The 22,461-nt window shown below is 41.1% G+C and overlaps 1 protein-coding gene across 1 annotated transcript in view; it reads right to left on the bottom strand.

The window, feature by feature from the left end:
• Positions 1-7,785: 7,785 nt before the first annotated feature.
• The window catches only part of LOC107224078, a 94,773-nt gene continuing 80,097 nt past the window's right edge, over positions 7,786-22,461 (bottom strand). The window contains exons 12-13 of the mRNA XM_015663995.2: positions 13,634-13,826; positions 7,786-9,601 (exon numbers count right to left, since the gene is read on the bottom strand). Coding sequence (XP_015519481.2) covers positions 9,276-9,601; positions 13,634-13,826 — 519 coding nt within the window. The 3' untranslated portion in view covers positions 7,786-9,275. The remainder of the gene's footprint in view (positions 9,602-13,633; positions 13,827-22,461) is intronic.

A 22,461-nucleotide genomic window follows, 5' to 3' on the forward strand; every position in this document is an offset into this window, starting at 1 on the left:
AGAGATTTTTATCCGGGTTATGCGCGAGAAAATATAAATGACAAAGGTTGAAAGATGACAAGTTACAATGTCGAGCAGGTATAAATTGCAGCAAAAAAAGTTACGGTCGACCCCCAATTAGTAACGTGTCCATCGTGCGTCGTGCGTATGAAATACATATACGAATGTCAATATTTGCAATTTGCTCCATAGGAAAATAAATAAAATACAAGTGACGAAACAGCGTTCGTTCGTTGCACCTTTACACTGTTTTTGTTTATTCGATATAACTGAATGTCGCCAATCGGATTTATCGGCACGCATGTATTTGTTAGATTCTGTATATTCTATTCATCTAAGTCAGATCATGCAATTAAATAGCGGCGTACGTAATTTGTGTTGAGAAGAATTTTTTGTACGCTATTTCCCGAAACGTTTTAAAACCGTGGTTCCGCGTCACATTTAAGAAATCACATAAATTTTATTACAGGATTCTTCCAATGATTTCTTCCGGAACTCTGCACTTTTTACTTAACATGAATAAGCACAAAATAAAGTTAGGGTATTACCTTACTCCTTGCTGGAGATTACACGACCGTCGTTTCTTCAACTTTGACAGTATCGCTGACTCGTTTATTTGTTTCTTCAAAATTGTACACTTGTTGAAACCAGTATAGAATGTCTACACTGCGCTACATAACCATGAATTGTTACGGTAACTGAAAAACACTTTAAAACACTCATCATTACACGTAATATTTGACCCACCAGACATTTTTGGTAATAAAAAAATTTTTTCGTGTCAATCGCAAATGATATTGATCACATACTGTTGTAAGACCGTCAAAATGATTCACTCGAAATAATAATCTGAACGACACGTTTTTTCACCCAACTCCGTTAAATTGCTGCATTTAAACTTCTGTTCCCCAATTTTCTCGTTCGAAGATATCTAAACTTGTTACGTCTTCAATCTGGCACGTTCCAAAGAAGAAAAATAAAATTTACTCAGTATCATTGAGTTGGAAAACTTGCAGACACGAACCCACCCAGCGTTTGGGGACCGTGTCACGGATGCGTGGAAAAAGTCTATAACAGTAGTGAGAAACTCTCGATAGCTCTGTATCCGATCGGCCAAAAGTACAATTTAAACGATCGAAGGTAGCGCACGGTTCGAATAAAAAAAATAAGTAGTAAGAGCGACGCTAGTCAGCCACGCTCGGCGCGATGCCGGGAAACAAGTCAAGGGGAGAAGATTCTCGTAAGGCCGTCGAGGGATTTCTCATCGCCAGTTGTTCCGTTCGGAGACAATAATTTCGGCCAAGATTTCGACGCATGTATGCATACAGAGATGAGGGATTGTACCGAGCAAACCCCAGGGTTTAATCCCGTAGGATTAATACGATTATATTCGAAACGGGGTAGTAAAGTTTAAAGGGTAAACTTGGGCCTAGTAATTTATTCGCAGGCAGGTATGGCCGGGTAAACTTGGGACAAAATATCGCAAGGGATCCTATCTCGCGAACGTCTTCACTTTGGAACGGCAGACATTTCCGGAAATTAACCCCTCGGGCGGCAGGCTGTTCGGCTTCTGTTTGGTCACGCGAATCCGTACTTTCGTAAGTACCGTTTCTGTGTTCCGGAAGGCTTCTGGGGGCGTTATGCACCGAATTTCTTGTTGTTCTTCAACCGGCGTAGCTGCAGATTGGCGGAAAGTTTTCCATGTTTAATACTGGCAACGAGTTACGTTATATAGGTTACGTGCTGAATACCCGGCACGTTAGTGTTCCGCTATATACGTGCGTTACGTGCCGACGAGGAAGGCGAAGAAATTGTTTCCCGTAATGAATAATAAAAAGCAGCGTGACGAGGCTTCCAAGGTAAAACTGTAAAAGTGATTTAGGTCACTCTTTCATATTCGTCCAAGATCACCGAGAATCTTTACGGTTCAACGAAACGTATTATCATACTCCTTTCTTTTTCACATAATTACTAATTGGCGTAAGAGGGGTAAATTTAACCAAAGTTTTTATGCGCAGAGGTGGAGAAAGATAATGACGTCTCTTTTTATCGCGGTGAAACAAGGGAGCCGTGAAAACTGCAGGAAGTTTGGAACATTTAAAATGATTAGGAAAGTTTTATATTCTAGAGAAGTTACGAAAATGTCGGAGAGCCTCGCACGGGATCAGGATCAATTTTACAATTACTTGGCCCCGTACGCTTGATATCGATACGCACAATTTGTTTCAAAATTAGCATTCACCCAGAGTGAATGTATTTTTCTAGTACGATGAAACGAAAAAATAACCGAATGGCAAGGTTAAAATTTTTCAAGAACTCACAGATCTCGAAACCTTTTAATATAATTACCAATTTGTTTAAAATACGTAACATAAAATATGGTTGGAAAAATAAAAATTAATTCTTGCTGACAGGAAAATCCGGAAAAGTCAAGTAATTTAAATCTCGTTATTTGGAATACATATCTTGTTAATTTTATTATTTTTGCGGTAATTTTCAAAATTAGTAAAAGATACTCCTTCTATTTCTGAATTAATTTCCAAATAGTCAGCAGCAAATGGTCACGGCTCGTTGAAGCTGAATATGATTTTAGCAGTTGCGCGCAGAATTTAAACCTTTTCAAATACATGAGGCATATGTATGTACGATATACACAACCAATTATTGAGCGAGAATCGGGGGATGAATTTCTAGATTCATTCGGTAGCTGGGCGAATAAACTTTTTAACGACCTCTCCGCATTGCAGTGCGAATAAAATTTGAAGCCACATCTAAACAAGCCGAGGGCAGGATGAAATGCCCGACTATTGGAAAGAGACCTCGAGGTCTGTTCAGGTCTGCAAACTTGTTATTTTAAATGAAATATCATTGAGTATTTCCCTTGGATATCCTATAATTGGATTTCTCTACAATCAGATGAGCCACTTGCCTAGATACCTGAATGTACTACACATAGTTTCTGATCGCGTTGCAGATTATCCGAACGTCAAGCAACATTCGCGATTTAGTTTCAGGATAAAAAGGTTCATGCATGATCCTGATTCACGCAACGCGTGAAAATTACCACACCGCCTAACTCAATTTGACTTTCAGCTCGCCCGGCGGCGGCTTTTCAATTACGCGATTTATGCAGGACACTCGTTTTTCAAACCCGTGATGCGAGAATTAATTAGCTAGGTAGGTTCGTCACGTTAATCCGCCGCCTCTACGTATCGCAACGTTCGGATATTAATTGGCAATTCCGATCTATCGATAGCTATGATGGAATATTGTAATCTCTCGCATTCAGCGTCGCTCTGACCACTGGACAGGAAATGCCTGTACGAAGCCCAGAACGCGAGTCAGTAAAACTGTCGTTAAGGTGCCGCTGAACCGGCTTGCGTTTGAACATTTCGTATCGTCATAAATACTTGCAGCGCTCCTAGACGTTGAATTAAATGACATGATTTGATTGGCCGGATCTAACGGAATAGGCCAATAAAAACACGTAGTGTCGCGTTGCGTCGTGTCGGCCATCGTGAACGGGCCTCCGTCACCTGAAAATTTCGCTGTCTAATCCCGTCATATTTACGGAAAGCTAACCGATGTCATAGCTTTTCCCGAATGACGTGCGTGCTTTTATACGTCTCGATCTCCCTGTCGGAAATGAATATATATGAATAGCAATGACGGAGATAGGGAGGTACGCTTTTATTCAAGCTACGATTAAAAAATTTTCCTAGTCAGATTCGTAACCCCGTTCTCGCACGATTCGACTATGAAATTTTCCTGCTTCTGACGTCACGAAATATATATATGACACACCGGGTCAGCGGGGCCTTAAAACGGCATGTTGCGACATTTTACAGTATCATAACTGTCGTCGTTATAAAAACCTTACACCGCGCCGCTCGGTCGTTCGGATTTTCATTTTATATCTCATTACTAATCCGTCCCTCGGCAACCCATTGATGGTCCCTCGTTACGGCGTGTGGTACCATGTGGCGTCGACGTTAAGCTCTCGGAGTTTTTCAAACAACCGCACATACGCCCACGCCTATACTTGACGAGATCGAAAAAAGTTCCCATTGCGCGGGAATAGTACGTTCGGAATAACGACGCTTCACCTTTTTCAACCTCTAGAAATGGGTGAAAAATTCGTTCACGAATTAGAGAGGAAAAGCACCCACCTCATTGTTCTGGCGATTTATTTGAAAATAATCCCGTCCAATTAGTATAATAATAAATAAATATAATGAAAAAATAGATAATAATATTGCAAATGTGGGCGTGGCCACTTCTGAAATATTCAGCGGCCAGTTTAAAGTCTGATTTTATCGCCCTCATTATCGAAAGAGGAAAGTTAAGTTTAACACGTATAGATATACATTATACGTACATACATAATACATATATATGTACGAATATACGGTCGGGGAGGAAGACAGGTACGAGTAGATAGGAAAACTTTTTGTACTTTCAGCAGGATTCTTTTTTTCTGTGATATAAACTGTTGAAAAATGAAGCACGAGGCGCACGAGGCTGAACCGTAATTTGTTATAAGATCACCGAAGCTGTCACGCGACTCGAGTATAAAAGTTAAATAAGCATCTTTTACAAGCCTGCGTACATGCGCGCATTGTACAGAGATGAATTTGAGGGACGATCGAAACAGGTAGGAAAAGAATTTTCAACTTACCAATATAAGTTATTTGTGCGAAACATTGGCTAGGAGAAAGTAAGAATAATCTTTCTGTGGCTTATGCAAACTTGTAATAAATGTAATTAAAAGTCTATACGCTTGTACAAATCGCGATAAAAAAAAACCGCGATTATTCCACAGTTTGAATGGACAACAATTAGCCTTGTCTTTATATTTGGTCTGTAAAAAATCCATCGTCGTGTCTACAGGACGGGTAAATTTTTATTTGCGAGAAGAAGTATTCCTTTCGCACGAATCTCTTTTCCTGCGAGATGCTGCCACGAGACTCATTTATAACTTCGAACGACGATGATGGGCGCAGCTGTTTCATCTTTCTCTCTCGCTCTCTCTCCCTCTCTCTCTCGCGCGCACGTGCGATTTTTTTCGCACATCAGGAAAATAAATGTGTTTTCCGCGGGTGGGTCATCATACGACGTAGGTTTCCCGCTATCCCCGCCTATCGCTCGAGCGTTTCCTTGAATCGCTTCGAACCCTTCAATTTTACAACTCGGCAATAACGCGATCACAACAGGTGGTTTGGACAGGTGACCGCATTGCGTAACCGGCGCCCTGACTCTGCAGCTACACACTTGCAAACAAACATACCTGTGTATGTGTAACGCGCAGCATGGTGAGGACGTCGGGAGAGAAATAGCTAGGCGAGTGAAGGGTTCCACCGCATTAATTAACGAGCAATCAAGCGCACGCCTTGATTGGACCACCGAACTTCTACATTCAACCCTTCCAGTTTCAAAATCCATTTTAACTTGTTCCAAATAAATCCGCACGCATGCGGACGTATCGTCTTTTCATAAAGCACACAAGGCACGCGTTTGCACGCGAGTGTTGATTCGCCTTTATTTATCCAATCATGGACACGTGCGTACCCTCTCGGTAAAGCTTTTACTGATTTTTTGAGCCTACCGCGAAGAGTTTTTCAAGTACAAAGAGTCCTTTCAAAATAACGCGGGACTGCGATAGGACAAAAACTAGAGGGTGCTCCTTTGAGGATATCTGTAAAAGGCGTGCTTTTATGATTAGCACTGGGTGCAAATTATGGTTGACTCATTCGCATATCCCAGATGCCACAAATTAATCACTATAGTTATCTGGTCTCGTTTAGACTCACAGTAAGGTGTAACGATGAAATATGCAGAAATGAGAGTTTCTTTCGGATCGTCAAAAAGTGGTTTGATTCTAAGATACGGAAATCAATCGGTTCCACACTATGCTGTATACTCATCGAGGAAGAAATAGAAATAATTAACGGGAACAATGTTTGTTCAACCTAATACGCGTATTTGGCAGATTTAGCAAATCTTTTTACGGTCTGTCATGCCTATCTTTAGACGCGTTAACGGAGTCATTTGCATTTCTGTATGATATTATACCTATATATAGGTATACAACAACTCATATCGGAAGTACGCCCGGAAAGCGTGTTAAATCCGGACTCTTGATTACATCGAGCTTTAAAAATATCCTTCTCATTCCACGCAATACGTATTATATATATGTACATATACATTATAATTTTCTTATACAGAGTCTGGGGATAAGCAAGTACAAGTATATATGTGTGTAGTATAACCGGAGTTTAACTAACCGCGTTAAATTGCCTGCGTTTAGAGGGGTTTTATAACGAGCATATATTTGCTTTCCAGCCCCGGCGTATTATTAATATATTCATGCATTCAAAAGTTTTATGACAAGGCAACAAAATTTTGTTTCCCTCCCATTCGGCTAGCTACTCCTATGATTTGCCCTGTCGCAAAAATCTATCGCAGGTGTAATAGTTAGACGTTATACACGTGCGCATTTGAATTAAAAGTATTCCTGGCGTACAATCAACGAGAAACACTTATTGTCGAGTAACGAATATTCATCGCCTCCTGATAAATAATTCACCAAGTATAATATTCACTGACATTACTCCAGAATATAGAGTCATGTAGGTAACAATAATTATTCTCAATTCGCTAACGAGCTGACTTTTTATACCAACGAAGCGAATCACGGATATTTAATACTTGAACAACGTTTGAGTGACCTGGAAATCAAAGGCATTCGTCGATTCCGCCGTCGTTTTGGAGTGACTTTTTCGGCTCTTTGCTACCGGTGGTCAAGCATTGGCGAAAAGGCGTCCGTTGCCCCGTGTAATTACGTTTGAAGATTACGTTTCAAAAACAAATTCGTACCCCTCCTCGTGTGCGTTTAACGTGTGTTTAAGTATTCAAGAATGCGGCAATGTTTTTCCACCCTCCTCCTTCTCTTTGTCTCATGTCCGTCTCTTGTACCGAATATCCTGTACGTTACCGTGGCCCGAAAAGTGTTTGAATTCTAAGGTATTAGTCGGGGACGATAGCCTGTAGAAAGTGTTTGGAAATTTTCCCAGCATTATTCTTTTCACACTTTGCGGATCCGTATCGATTTTACTATTTAGTAAATTATTTAGTAATGTAAAAAGTAAATTAGTAAAAAGTAAGTTTGCGGTTAGCCATTGCAAGATTGCAATATTATTAATGTTACAGAAAAAGTGGAAACTGGTTGGTCGTTTGTTTGGTATAACACTTACCTACATTAACTTAGAGCTGGTACCTAATTTCGGAAGAATTCTAAACTGATTTTTTTTTTTTTTTTTTAGAATCAATTCCTTTCCTTGTCGACGTGTAAGTTACGCCTGTCATGGCTGGTTTCTTGTGCGGTTTTCCCCATATTATCCCAGATATGAATACTAAGGAGGCGAGGAAAGTTCGAAGATTGATAGCTCGAGAATGAAATTTTGTAGTTTTTGTGTCTAGGCACGAGTTGCTGACTGCGCGAGACTGTGCAACAATGATTCACAGCGAAAACTCCGGACATTACTTGAAGTAAACATTAACTCTAGGCTAACAAGTAGACACAGTGATAAATCGAATGGATTCTGTGTATAAGCTATCGGATTTAAAAAGCGACGGCGCAGACATATTATATTTTCTAAACGTCGTCCACGGATATAAGACATATTTTGTTCCTATTGTCTATTAAAATATTGAAATCCCGCCATGCAATAATGATCTTAATAATAATAATAACAATAATAATAATAATAATGACAACGATAATAATAATTTGACTATCGTTTTACTTACAAGCTAGTGGACCGCATACATACGCCGAATGTAATATTTATCTAAAATTGCTTTTTCTTCAAGCCATCGTTTATTTGCTATATAGATAACGCCGAAACCCGTTTGTTGTGTATACTTCAATTCAGGTAAGTGTATAATACATGTATTGTATAAGTTTTATTATATCATACACGCATTAGCCGTTGAATGTCAACTCTTCACAATCGCGTATATAGTATTCTTAGCAAATTATTACTCCGTCAAGGTACAAAAATCGTAATGTAAAAAATTGTGTAAATTCATATCGTATATATGGTTAAATGTTGGATTTGTAAAAGTTCTCTAAGGGTATATAATGTGTACATATATTAAGGGTATACATATATGACGACGTATTGGAAGCGTCGCGCGGAACTCTGCACATTTCTTTTTCAACCTCGTGTCAATGTCTTCGAGATATCTCTATATCTGTACGATGCGTCTTGCGAGATTCTCGTCGGAAATAATCACGTTTCCGAGATCACAAAATAGTTTTACACAGTGTAAATTAGCGCTTACAAATTTGATACAGCGCTTCTTGGTTTTACAAGGCAAGAAAAAAGGAAGAGCGCGAGGTAATCGAAAATTTCGACTGACAAATCGGTCTCATATATATGTGTTGAAAAATTCACCGCTCCACGCAACAGTTTCAATTAATTTTCGATACCGATTAATTATTCACTAATTAATTAGCTATATCGTATTTCGATCAGGGGCACCTAAATTTTAAGTATATTCATATTTAGCGGGGGTGATAATCGGGTTCAAAAGATACTCAGGAAATTACTTTTGTGCAGCGGTTATTTTTTAGCTCGCTTTTCCTCTCGCAATCAGTTCACTTTCAATACTTCGAACCATCTCCTGACGTAACGTAGTATAGGTATATACTGTATATACATACATTTGTCCCGTCATACGCATAACGATCTTCGTGTAAGTTATATGTTCGTATTTTCCTCGCCATCGGTTACATTTCGAACCTGGAGATAGAACGTTCACGTGTAATCGTTCCCTGCACGAGGCGTATAATGTAGACGTACAGACCTCGAATATAATTGTTCAGAATATTCGAGGACCCGTTTAGTAACTGCTTTGGATCCATGCGCAGATACTTTGATCCCTCCCCAACAAGCGCGGCGACGAAGATCCAAGAGGAGGTAATTGTCAAATAAATTAACGCACGTTTCGCAACCCTTGAATCCTCGGCTCGTCGTCAGCGCCCGATAATGTGAAAAGCGCTCGGTTCACATACACGTATACGTATACGTAAAGGCAGGGAATCGTGGTACGCCGAATTTGTATCCCGAAGAAAACTAGCGGACCCTACGCGTGCGTTCATCCAAAGTAGGTGTCGCGTGATCCCGGACTTGCAGACTTCTCTTCTCACCATCGCCGGAAGAAGCTTTGCCTACTTTGCACGAACGCCGCGGCTTCTTCGGCCTTCCCTACAAGACGTGCAGGTTCTCACAACTCTTCGACTTACTGTCACGAGCCCAGACCTTCTCGAGGATCGTCCTCACCTTGAGACTGGCGCTGGTTCTGCTCCCCCTGTACTTCTTCGGCGAGTTATTCTCCGAGCAAGAGCCCAGGGGTGACCTGTTCCTGTTCTTCCGTGATCTCTTGCGCAGGAGGTCGCGGGCGTGTTCCGGATTCTCGAGTTTAAGACGTATCTGGGACAGAAGTCCGACCAGGAGTTCGTCAACGTTGTGATTGATGACCACCGACGTCTCGATGAATTTACAATCGTACGAAGTCGCCATTGACCTACCCTCTGCAACACAAAGTAAATATTTACCGAGATGGCTTCTCACCAAGAGCCGCGTGCGATACCCGTATAAGGATCTCTCAATTTCCTCAATCTTCGAGAAACTTTGACGCGGTAACTCCCGCTCAGCGCGCCGACACAAATGCAAATTAGTTATATCGATCTCGACAAAAGTTAGCACGCGCTCTCGCCTTGTCTACCTATTTTCCATTGTTATAAATCACCGCTACCACTTGCTCACCAACCTGTGTATGTATAACAAACATATCGCCACCAACTCTATAATACAAAATCTAATGCGTTGTTAAGTCGTAAATTTATAGTGTAGACAGTTATATTATATTGTTCCGCACCTATAATCGGTTATCGCGTACAAGTATTTTACAAAAAATAGCAGAGATCCGTTAATGACTCTGCCGAGTTATATTTCTTAAGAATTTTATACTTTAATTTTATTTTCGTTCAACGTCACTTACAGCCGATTTCAAATCTCCCCTTCAATTGTACCGTATGAAAATATACCACCTGTGCCAGAATTTTTCGCCCATTAGCTGCAGCGTTATCTTGCATCGCTGTAACGTATAATTGATTGTACGGTACTTCGTATTTAACCCCACGTTTACTCACGAACTTATATTTATCGTGGCTAGACCCACCGCATGGTGGTACAAGTTTCGGTATTATCAGTTTTTTCTCACTATTTCTGCGAGCACGCACGCAAACGAAATCTTGTAAAAATTACTTCTACTTACGTTACAGAGTTGCGTGCAGCGAGAAAATGCCCGGCATAAAGCGGGACTGAACGAACATACGCATATCTAGTAGCAATATTTAAGGCGGCCAAGGTACAACGTTACGCGTTGACCATTTTCTTTCTCACTTCGGACACGATTGTCTTCGCCAGCGTTTTCCGCAGCTGAAAATCACCGTCGAAACGTGTTCTCCCTTTTGCATACATAAAAAATTAAAATCGCCAGGTGCTCGTCGGGCCCTCAGACCATGCTTACGGGTCGTTGCGCAAGATACAAGACGGTTGTGAAAATATTCAAAGAGAATTTTTCGCTCATGTAGACAAACGAGCGAAAAGCGCTTTCCAAAATACGAAACGGAAGATAAAAATTCGGTACGATTATCCCGTGAAAACTTCCTCGAACCGTCGAAGTAGGCCAGCTGATTGTGTAATGTGTATCCTGCACAGACGATACATGCAACGAAGCATCAAAATACACGAGTATACATATGCATAGAGATGCGTGTCGCTGAACAGCTTACGGAAATCCACAATTTTCATTGCAACTCCAGTTTCTTTTTTTTCTCGATTCAAAACTGCAATGTTTTATTATATCTGTCTCGGCCAGGTATTCCAGGCAATGCAGGCGGCGTGGTTATACGCTTTCATACATTTTACACGCATACACTCATCTATCCAGGTGTACAGAATGGTTTGTTATGCCTGGCTTTATAGTGCGATAACGCAGCATTGTACCGTATATAGGTTCGTGCATTCGCGGCGTTGGTCGTAAAAAATTCATGGAAACGAATAACGCAATCGTCCCTCATTTGAATGCTTTTCTACGTTAAGGCTGACAAACTTTTTCTTTCCTTTGATATACGATCTGACAGAATCTACGCACACATAAACGTAAATTACCGTATAATGTAAGCGTGTTGTGTTTGAAAAATAATCTCACAATATCAAATTGGAAAAGTAATCTATTTTAGTATTATTGTTTATAGAAATTCAACGAGCTTTGCTGCAGGATGCACTTTGTTCAAATACGAGATAATTTTCTATCATAACTGGTGCTTGACCGCACGTTACTAATATATAAAACTGTTCATAAGTTTAAAGAGGACGGAAAATAAATCAATAAAAAGCAATTTTTTTTGCTATTCTTTAACCTTTGTAAAAATTCGAGTCCCGATATTTTTTGCTACAGCCGACAAGTCTGACTCCTGCGACGTGAGAACCTGTTATTAACCAGCGAAGGTTTCGTCTGTATAACTATACACTGTAAAAAGCAAACGTGAGGTAATTGGGCAAAGACGAATATTGACTGAGCTCTGAAAGGTGCTGCTGGGATAAAAACGATAATTCGGTGAGAAATCCGATGTCTAGTCGGAATCTCGGATTAGGCAGAAAAGCTTTTGGACACCTGAGTAATTGCTCATCCGTATGACGTAAATATTTGAGTCAGCATTGGAAAATGTCGACGACGATCGAGTTTATCGCGGGAGTAAGCGATGGTGGTGAAAGCCGATTTACTCAACGCCGTGAAAATTTGGCAATACGTTGAGGGTCGTTTTTTCCAAGCGTTAACTTTTACGTAATCATACGTAATCACTGAAATCACATTTTTCTTTCAACCATAAATCAAGCCTACGGTATATCGAAATTTTTCTTTTCAAAGGACGGTTTGCAAGCACACTTTTCCTTCTAATACCTGGTACGCTGTTGCTTCACCCGACACTTTCTGCAGCAATTTACGTGGTCAAAGTGGTGCCAGCGGCTCGAGAATTCCAGAAGGAGGAGTCGCGAGATTAAAGCACAGGAGAACGCGTTTGGTGTGAAAGTACTGTGAACGAGCGAACGAGGCGTTATCGTGCAATTTCTGTCAGGATATGAACTCTGCGAAGGCTCTGCTTACGGTCCTCGCTCAAAATATTGTTCAGCGTAGAGACATTCTGCCCAAATTCAATTACGGATTTAGTGCTTTTGATACATGTCAAATAAAACGTTGATTTAACTTGGCCACGACTGTGCGACGTATAATTTATTGCAGAAATACTACGATTTTGTTTTTGTGCGTCATCAATTGCAGGTGACCAATAGCTGAAGTGAGTTTGGCGACACAATTGTTGCCCTTCTCAACTATGATCATCGTTAGGCTCTAACTCGTGAGCGTTTTATAATCGTTTTATTTGCTCAGAAACCGAACGAACACGCGACGTCGATATCACTTCGATTTTGCACCGTCACTTTCGTGTGAGATTATCCCGCCCCTATCGTCTGTCCGAATCACTCGACTGACTTTAGATTCTCATTCTATGCCGTTGACAATCCGCCATTAACACAGCAATTTCCGCTTCCATCAGACCATCTATTAGTGGTCAAATTCCCCCATCCGCGTCAGCCCCTTCGAAAAGATCCTGATCTGAAATTGTGCAAGTTCGCGGACCTACAGGAGTCGCTTCGAAAGACTCTGTGGTTGGATTTCTGGTGTCAGCGTTCAATTCTGAGTTGAGTACGCGTGTAAATGCAACGATCATGTCCTTTCCTGACCGTCATTTTTCCGTCAGGATCTCGTCATTCCTCTCTCGTTAAACTTGGCTGAAAATTTATTGCACGATTAAATCCCTTATTACCGTTCGTTAAAGTCTTCCCATGTCATGGGATCACGTATTTTTCTTCCACACTTCCAGCAAGCTTAAAGCAGATGATATCTATATTACAGACATAAGAGTGTATACCCCTCGATTTGAAAATACTGGCATTTTATGACACTTGGTGCTTTTTCAACCGGGTGAATAATATTCCAGCCCGTGCATGCGTGGAGAGCACAGGCTGCAGCCTTGAAGTAAACCAGATAACATTTGCTCGACGTTTGCGTGACGTTCATTCTACGTATAATTTCAGAATTGCATCAAACATATTCTGAATTCCCGTTTTGCAGAAGAGGGTAAATTTATTCATGCGTGAAACACGTCGTCGACGCTGACGTCAGCCAGTTGCCTCTGACAATAATTCACTCCGTTGAATGTGCCGGGGTTGTGACTACCAACTGCTCCATCCTCTGTCCTGTGTCTCTAAGGTCTCAGAACGTACAAAGAAGCATTTTGACAGTGCGTCAACCCGGATACGGTCCAGAGTAATGAGTGCGATAAATTCACCCGAATATTCACTCAAGAATGTAATTAGATCGGAAGAGTAATCGCTGCGTAGATAATATTAACCATCATCCACCCAATTTCGTGTTGCAGATATTGGAAATACAGAAGGAATGCCGAACTATCGTATATAATATGGTGGATTCTTACCCTCAGGTGAGACGAGCGTCGCCCTGACGAGATCAATTTTGTTCCCAACAAGTATCACGGCTTTGCAAGAAACGTGATTCATTCGCCAGAGTTCTTGCAAAATTTTTTCAGCAGCGTGCACGGAGCTGCTATCAATTGTTGAATAGACAACGCAGTAAGCGTGAGGGTCGTGGTTTTTTATGCATTCCTCGGTCTGAAACATAACAAAGAAACGGCATTGTCGTTACAATGGTCGTACGAAGAATGTTACATAATGGCGTTTTTGGCAAAATAGGATGACTCCTTTGATATGCACGAACCACTATAGCTAATAACATAATTTACCCGAACCCTTATTTTCCGATACCCGAACACGAGCCATGCAGGATATGCCGCGCCAATACGTCGTTTCGTATCTTTCTTTATTTCTGTTCTGCATGACGAACTTCGAGTGGTACAAAAGCCGGCGAAAGAAGAAGTTCACCGATGCAAACACGTGCTCGTTTCAGCCTGACGTATGTTTATTTTCGTTACATATATACTTTCGAATAAATATAGGCGGGAATTGGCGCACCGTGCAGGTGTGCGTCAAAGGTGCTCATATATTACACCTACGGATGAATGCTCCGGCTGTTCGAAAATGGGGTTCCCTTCGCGATCGACCGTTTTTCGGATGAATGCACCTTTTTTATCCGATTTGAACCTCTACCGAGTGTCTCAATACGCGTTGTCGAAATACGGTTACTCGGCCAAGAAGCGACTCGCATCAAGAATTTAAGAGGAAAAAAAAAAGAAAAACACGCAGTGTAGTTTGGTTTCGAATTGATTTATAGCAGGGACGGTCAACTTGATCAGATCCGCGATCTGCCGTCTGCTGTCCAGATTTTGTGCGATCTACCAATCTCAAATCTTTACCACAGAACCAAACGAAATATTTTTTGACAGAGTCATGTATTTTCTTTCGCCTTGTCGCGATCGACTGGCCTAATAGCCGTGATCGAAACACGATCGACAGGGTTGGCCATCCCTGATTTGTAGATATCTGCGCGAGGGTCAGAAAAAAAAATCAGAATACCTTTACCGAGAAAATGAAACGGTCCAGGTAACTTGGGATTCGATATAATCGAGACTTCGCTGCACAATCTGCAGTTTGTGGTTATACGGAGAAGAGCTTTTACTGGATAAGGGAGCAGTTCGTGCGGAGATCAATATGTACGCAGAAAGAAACTCGTCGTCGGTTTTACAGCCCGTGAATTCGTTTGTTCAAGATTTTTGCATCCGACGAGTGGAGCTGAGAGAGAGCTTCTACGCAATCGGGGACTGCTGAGTGCTCGAGTCAGCTAAAAGCTTACTCCAAATTGCGGACTGTCAAAAGTCTTATAACGAACCTGAGAACATTGGACGATATTTGGCTAAAGCGAGAACTCGACGCTTATTCAGCGGTCGCTTGGTTGTTCTTCGAAAATAATGTTCCGGCGAAAGAAATTAAATACGAACAATTGTCGGGGTGTAAAAATTATTTTTGAAAATTGAAGAGTTTCAAACACTTTAACCAACACCGACGTGCGATCTTTGAATCCATGACCATATTTCTCGTGGCATACGATCATCCGGGTCGGTGGAGCACGCGTAAACTTGTTTTCCCCCGTTTACCTTGAATTAATTAATTGAGATTTATGTTAATTAGGCTAATTTGAGTGTCTCGTTTTGCGGAAAATGTGACGACGTTAAACGTGAGCTAACCAGACGTACGAGCCGCGCGATTGCTTTATATAAATAAAAACTAATTTCGTTTGAGGCAGCTCAGCTTATTTGAAAGGGGTGTTGGGAAAGGGCGAAAAAAATTGTTGCTGTTTTTCGGGCATTTTTCTTATTCTCTTGTAACTCCTTTTTTCCTCGTACAATACGAGCTTCTACATACATACAAACAGTCACGAGGAAATGAGGGTACGAAGCATTGCCCACCCTCCTCTTTCCTGGTGTTCCTAATTGTAGCTGCGAACACTTTGTGCCAGCCGGGTTCTTTTTCCGGACGAGAGTTGTGCTTGCAGATGGTTTTCCGCTGCGAAGGAAATCGAATTGTCCGAGTATCACGTGATGCACAGCGATAGCCGCGGACATGTAATAACAAGATTGCGTGCGCACACAGTCACGTCCACATATATGGACGCGTACGTGCGTAACGTATACATGCACACATGTATAATGTATATATTCGTAACGCACACGAGGATTATACGGGCATCGCGTCCCTTTCCAGGAAAAGCTTACATCCATAATAATATTTTAGGTGGTTAATTAAAGCGAACGGCTAGATACAAGGCAACAGCTGACGAATACAAACGACTCGATTACAAGATATTCTGGAGCAGGTAGCCGCCGCGGGGAAGAACGGAACTGACGAGTCCTACACGCAGCAGCAAATGCTATTTGATTATTAAAATAGCCTTGGTTTTTTCATCTCGACGAAGAAGCCCGATGATTCGAGGCTACACCCTCGTCTATTCACCGTTGCAAGTTCGGAAAGGCGTTCTATTTTCGTGACTTGTCAAAGAGTCGGGTCTTGAATAATTGACCTCGGTTCGCCGCTCTCTCCAAGTCAGACGTCCTAATATACATACGTATAGCATATTGCTAGGTACTACGGTATTGGCGCGAAGGTTAATCTGACGATGAAATTCAAAAGCATCGACTGGAGCAGGTACGAGACGAAACCAGCGGTAAGCAAAATTGAGGAAAAAGATACATGTATATGTGGATGGCTGTCGTAGCGGTGAGCTGCCACTTTTGGTTGAACTTTGATGGGCGAGAGTATAATATTCTCGACTAAATTCTACGTAGGTACTATGGTTTCACTTATAGTTCATCGCGAATTAGAGTCTATAGCTTTAGAATGAAATTTACGCATTCATGGTCCTTGAGAGTGTTGTCAAATTTTGAAATTCGCGAACAATAGATGAGGTGGTAAGAATTTGTAAAATGAAAAAAGATAATATTTCGAGAATGGATCAAACGATTCTCATGATTTTGGTCTCAGTCGTCGCAGCTTTTTTTAGCTTAGAACTGAATAAATCTCCGATTCTATCGTTCGTACAGTTTTCGAGTTATTTGAATAATAAAAATAAGAAAAGAAAAAATTCCACACTTCTTTAATGAGGATGAAAAGCGCGTGAAAATGATATAAAATTATCGGCACATGGCAAGAGAACATTCAGTTCAGTTTTATCTATCTATCCCATTCTATTTTCGGATATTTCGATTTCACAATTTCAGCATGCTGTTGAAATTAGTTCTTCCACAGTCCAGGAACAGATTTCAAATGCAAGCGAATTAAGCCACGGCTCTGGATCGAGCTTATCTATCCCACGAAGTTGGATGATCGCTCCGCGTTTGCCAAAGTACATCCGTACGTAAACTGAGAAAATTCTAAATTCAAAAGCTTTTGAGACCGCTGAATGGAGTGCACGTTACACAGACAAGGGTTCGTTTGCCAAATGCATCGAGCGCCTGGAGGACCAATAAGAAAAGCTCGGAGCCCGGCAAATGCTTTTACAGTCTCGAGGATCGGCGCGACGTGGTTCAAGGCAACCTTTGCACAGTTTGCACGGCAATTATTGCGGCGCCCAGGGGATGCCGAACTCGTTGTGCGGGGCGATTATCGGTGTTGCTGCGTGGAAGCTGGGTGAGAATCTGGCGTTCGTCGGTAGGTAAGCTCGCTGACGTAATTCGCGAAACGTAACGTTTCCCGGGGGTTCTTACTCGGCCTAAAAACCTGATATTAACGTGCACGCGGCGTCGACGCGTTACGGTAAAGAATTGTTTGTACTGTAGCCCCGACTCGGTGTGGCTCTGAGTTTACTTTCAACAAACTTGAAGCCGCAAATTGAATGGCACCGAAACCAGTCTGAGGTTGACTCTTTCTAACGGACGACGTACACGCATGGAACGTCGTAACTAGTACTTGACTTTGCGGAATTTTGACCACTGTAACTGGACACCAACTCGTTTCTTCGAAAAAATACCTACAAATACGTGAAAAATTGAATACATTTGCATGTACCTTGTAACTTGACGGCCCCTGATCTTTTTGACCCGTTTTGCGACGACTCGCGTTACTGTCTGATCGGAAATGTTTATTGATATTTTAAAAAGGGGTTCATGTTTCTTTTTCTCTCCGGATATCGAAAACCTGGTTTCGAAGCTGTATCCACGATAGCATAAGGATTTTGTTACCTGGAGGTAATTTTGAATTTCAGTCCGTGTGACGATCATTGATCGATGTCACCCCCGGAAACATGAAGCGCGAATTTTCACAACCCTTTGACGAGCAACTGCGTTAAAGAACCAGAAACCCTTTTGCTGGTATTTAATCAAGCCAATAATTGAGAGAGATTATAATTAGGTATTTTGATCGGGTGGATGAATTTCTTTTTGTATCTTTCCACTCACCAAATTTCACCCTCTTATTATGCCTGTGACGTACTTTAAAGTTATAATACGGGTATGAACGAAACTTTTGCTTCGTGCATTTCGTTACCAGTCGGAATATCCCTAATTTGGTCCGCTTCACTGCGTGGTAAACATTCAACCAACAAACGGACCCAATTTTTTTTCAGGTGCACGCCCGCGCTCGAATTAAGAAAAACGGTACATACTTTTCCCGGCTCGCAAATTTGACGAATATCCCCCTTTTAATCCGACGAATGGCACACCCGTATAGCCGAGCTCAAAAAACTGCACGGTCGCTGATTTTTTGCAATCAGTTTTTACAAATGTTGGATAAAAAGAGCGCTTCAAAGACATAGTTTCACAATTTTTAGAAACCTCTGGTGAATTAGAAGTATAGTCTACGGTTTACATAAATTAGAGAATCACTAAAAGTTTTTTCTTACTCAAAAGCTCACAAAGCATTCGTACAGTTTTATCGATATGAATAATTTTTGTAGATTTTTTTTATTTGGTTGCTAGAAATGCTGCTGCGAGGAAACATAATAGCGAGATGGACGCAGATTTCCAAATAGATGTAAGCATTTTAGCTGACTGTATGGAATACAGAATCAAAAATCTCAAGGCAATATATATATATATAATTATCTATATATATAATATATATATATATTTATAATAATATATATATATTTAATATATATATATATACATATATTAAAACTCATTTGTCCGCGCATGAACGAAGTTTCAATTTTACTCACCGAAAAAAGCAGTTTTTTCTCTCCGAATTTCAGACTTATCGAATTTCTGCAGCATGAGTAGTTTGCCTTCTGAAAATCGCCGCTACTTTGATCCAAGACTGAAATGTGACTGCCTCCGAAGAGGCAGGTCCAGCCAAGTGAACGAAATCGTCTCAAGCTGAACGTGAAATTACGATCAGCCGATAAAAGGAAATTAAAAATTACTAGCAAGGTATAACACAGTCTGAAAGGAAGAAGGTTTCAACCGTACAGGATCGGATATCGCGGTGGGTGTGTGATAACTTTGCAGCGTATCCTTTGCAAAATGAAACGTCCTATTAAACCGTTGAATGTTTCGTTAACACCATACCTATACTTGGGAACAAACGGAAGGGTTACCTGCTTTGCGAAATTTAATTATGAAACACCGTGAAACCGGAGACGTGGCTGCACAGTTTGACATAAAAGATACGTAGACGTCGGGGACGCGAACGGAATTTCATCGTGGGAGGTAAAAGAAACATCAAATAGGCAGGGAATTGCCGAGGCACGTTTCGCCGGTCGAAGATCCGGTCTGACTTGAGATAGGTGGATGAGAAATGCGGTGAGAATTGCGAGGCAAATATCAGAAGCACGGGAGTAATTTCTCTTACTTTACATGTTACGCGATCTCTTTCCCGAACGAAACGGATTATCCGAACGTGTTTGACTAATATAATATAATATTTGCGGTGGAAACGCAGCGAGCTAAGCACTGTGTCGAGCTAGCAATTCCCTTTGATACAAGCGATAAATGCACGCCTCAGCGTTACGTTCAGGCGGATTATTGAATACGAGAAAGAAGAAGATGAAGAAGAAAAAACGAACCTTGTCGTATTTACAGTTCTCGCGATATATATCGAAGGTGCGCGTAGGTACGAGGGTGAAAGATAAGCCGAATCGACCTCCTCGTACCGTTGGAGAAATAAAACGGGCAGACCTTTCTTTGATCTGAAATCAACGACCCAGAATTTAGGGGTACGAACGGAGCCCGAGTTTTTTACCCTTCGGGATTTTCGCCGGCGTAAAGAGAAGCTGGTAGAAAAATATCCATGCAGACTATACTTTGCATACGGAATACAGAAATAATATAATAGCACGGAAGAAGCCGAGACGTACTTTGACGCCTATACGTGTGGAGAAGATAAGGCCAAAGAATGTTGTAATGAGATCCGTGACTTGTGAGAAAACTCCGGAGCGAGCCTCTCCGCCACTTTTGAAACTCACATAGCCAGCGCAGACGTCCATTAGCGAAAAATTTCGCCTCATTTCGCGATGCGAGCTTTTCAAGCTGCTCGATAGTTTGAATACCTTATCCACTCTTTCGCGCGTTGACTAATCAAAATTCGTTGGAAAATTCTGCAAGCTGCGAGGTCGAGCCCTGAACATTGTCGGATCCTCGCTAAGCACCAAACTGAGTGATTATCAACTCAAGGGTGAGCGAGGCTTTTCGCGGGGGTAAATTCGCCGTATAAATAACTAATTTTAAGTCCCGTCGTGAGGTCCAAGTGAAACGTGAAGAGAGGCTTTACCTGTAGAAACACGCGAGGATGAACGTCCGGATTCCCCGGACGCTGACCCTTCTGTTTTCTGAGGATAAGCTTTAACGAGCGGAGAATAGGGGCGCGCCTTATTACTCTTTTAACAATTACAAGGTAGTCACGTGCCGAACAGCGTCTTACTTGTCCAGTAAAAGCAGGCTTACGGGATTTATTTCATCCCGCTATACCTGCAGTACGAAGCCAAATTACGAATTGAATCGCGGCGAACGCCATAAAATATTTTTTCAACTTTGTGGGGAAATCTTGCGGTAACTTTATCGGTTAATTAATTTTAATTGAAAATTTCCGGAAGGTATAATTATATATTCTCTGCAGTTGCTGTTCAATAATTAGTTTCTTATCTCACAGTAAAAAAAAAAAAAATAGATGAGTCGGCGACCCCGCTCTTCACTGCGATATACAGTTAAAGTTTGACTCATAAGGGCTTCGAGTAAACAGTACTATGGCTTCCTACTGAATTTCACTTAAATTCGCGGTGAAAAGCAAATTTTCACTACATGGAGGTGAACGCGGGTTTACCGTGGAGCTACGTAACGCTTCATCGATACGGAGTGTCCTGGAAAATTGTATTTTTCACACTCTTTTCTAAGATATTGGGAGTGAAAATATTATTCTTTGAAGTTCACGTGATACGCGTATACGGAGATGAAACGAATTCGTATGTGTAGCGATCAGGTTTAACTTACTTCCATCACAGATTTCAAATATATGTATAATAGAGAAATGGACCTTGGTGAATTTGCAGAATTTAATGATTTAATTCTCTCCAATTTTAGCTGTAGGGTAAAATTTATAGATAACCTTTAAGGTACGACCCTGCCTCTCTACCTCGAAAACGACCGTCGTCAACAGAATTTGAAGATTTACATATTTATTTGCATTTTTGCCAACGTCCGATTTATTCACGCCTTCGAAACTCGTCGACGCTCCTCGCAGTGTTTGTTCGTGTATACACACATCACAGGGTAAATACACTAGAGCATAAAACAGGTTCGATTATCTTCAGGCTCAAATAGCTTACCGAGGACACACACGATAAAGTTTCTAGCTCTAGATCCAATCACTGATCCTACAAGATTATTACTATACGCGCAGGTGACGGTGCCTACAGTGTAGGCTGATTTTATGCGAGTGATTCGAGATTTTACGAGTTGCTTGGCCAGTGATGATGGGTCCGTCGTAAAGCATCAAGGCATCGCTTCAGCGACGATCCTCCTCCTGGCAATCTTCTCGCTAAATACGCGATTGTTTGCTTTCGGACGGGGCGTGGATATCGTCCCGTAAATCGGATAGCCATTATATTACACGCGAACGAGGATTTCCTTTTTGCATTGGAGAAATTTTTACGGAGAAATGTACAAATCAATACATCACCAGTCGTGTGCTCAGTGTAGGCGATACCGAAAATAATTTTTTGCCCTACGTAGGCGTAAAATGGGATTTTACAGTCCGTTCGGCAGGTGTAAAATCCGGTTTTACACACCGGTACGTATAAAATGAAAAAGAACCTAAATTCCCCGAATCGTCTCTCGCATTCATAGTTGAGGTTAGTTTGATTCCGAGAATTTCCAGTTCAGTTTATCTTCAAGGGGTGGGTACTGGAGTTATTTATTTGCTTAAAAAAACAATGCCAATCAAACCCAGGAGAAACTACAGGCCAAACTTCGGGAGGTATAATTAACAATATTTATTTTCAGTTTCAGCAATTGATTGATAAAGGTTGATTGAATTCAGTTTTTCATTTGTAAATCACACGATAGAGTCCGATTCATTTTTTTGGTTAGTTAAAAACCTTTCCGTGCGGCGAAACAAGAAATTTATATCATCGTTATTTTTAACGAGCATAAATAAATATATTTTTAACGATGAAGTATTATTATTCTTTGTCCTTCTTTTTTCTGTTTTTTTTGGCAAATTTTATACAATGTTTTTAGGCAATTTGACGGTTCGTAGGGAAAAAAATATTGTTTGCATCACGAGCGTAACGATTTACACCCTAGATACGAGAACTATTATATCGTCCATACGAACGAATTATACGACCTGCATTGATACAGCG

The sequence above is a fragment of the Neodiprion lecontei genome, chromosome 3 (assembly GCF_021901455.1).
Source record: "Neodiprion lecontei isolate iyNeoLeco1 chromosome 3, iyNeoLeco1.1, whole genome shotgun sequence".
NCBI lineage: Eukaryota > Metazoa > Arthropoda > Insecta > Hymenoptera > Diprionidae > Neodiprion > Neodiprion lecontei.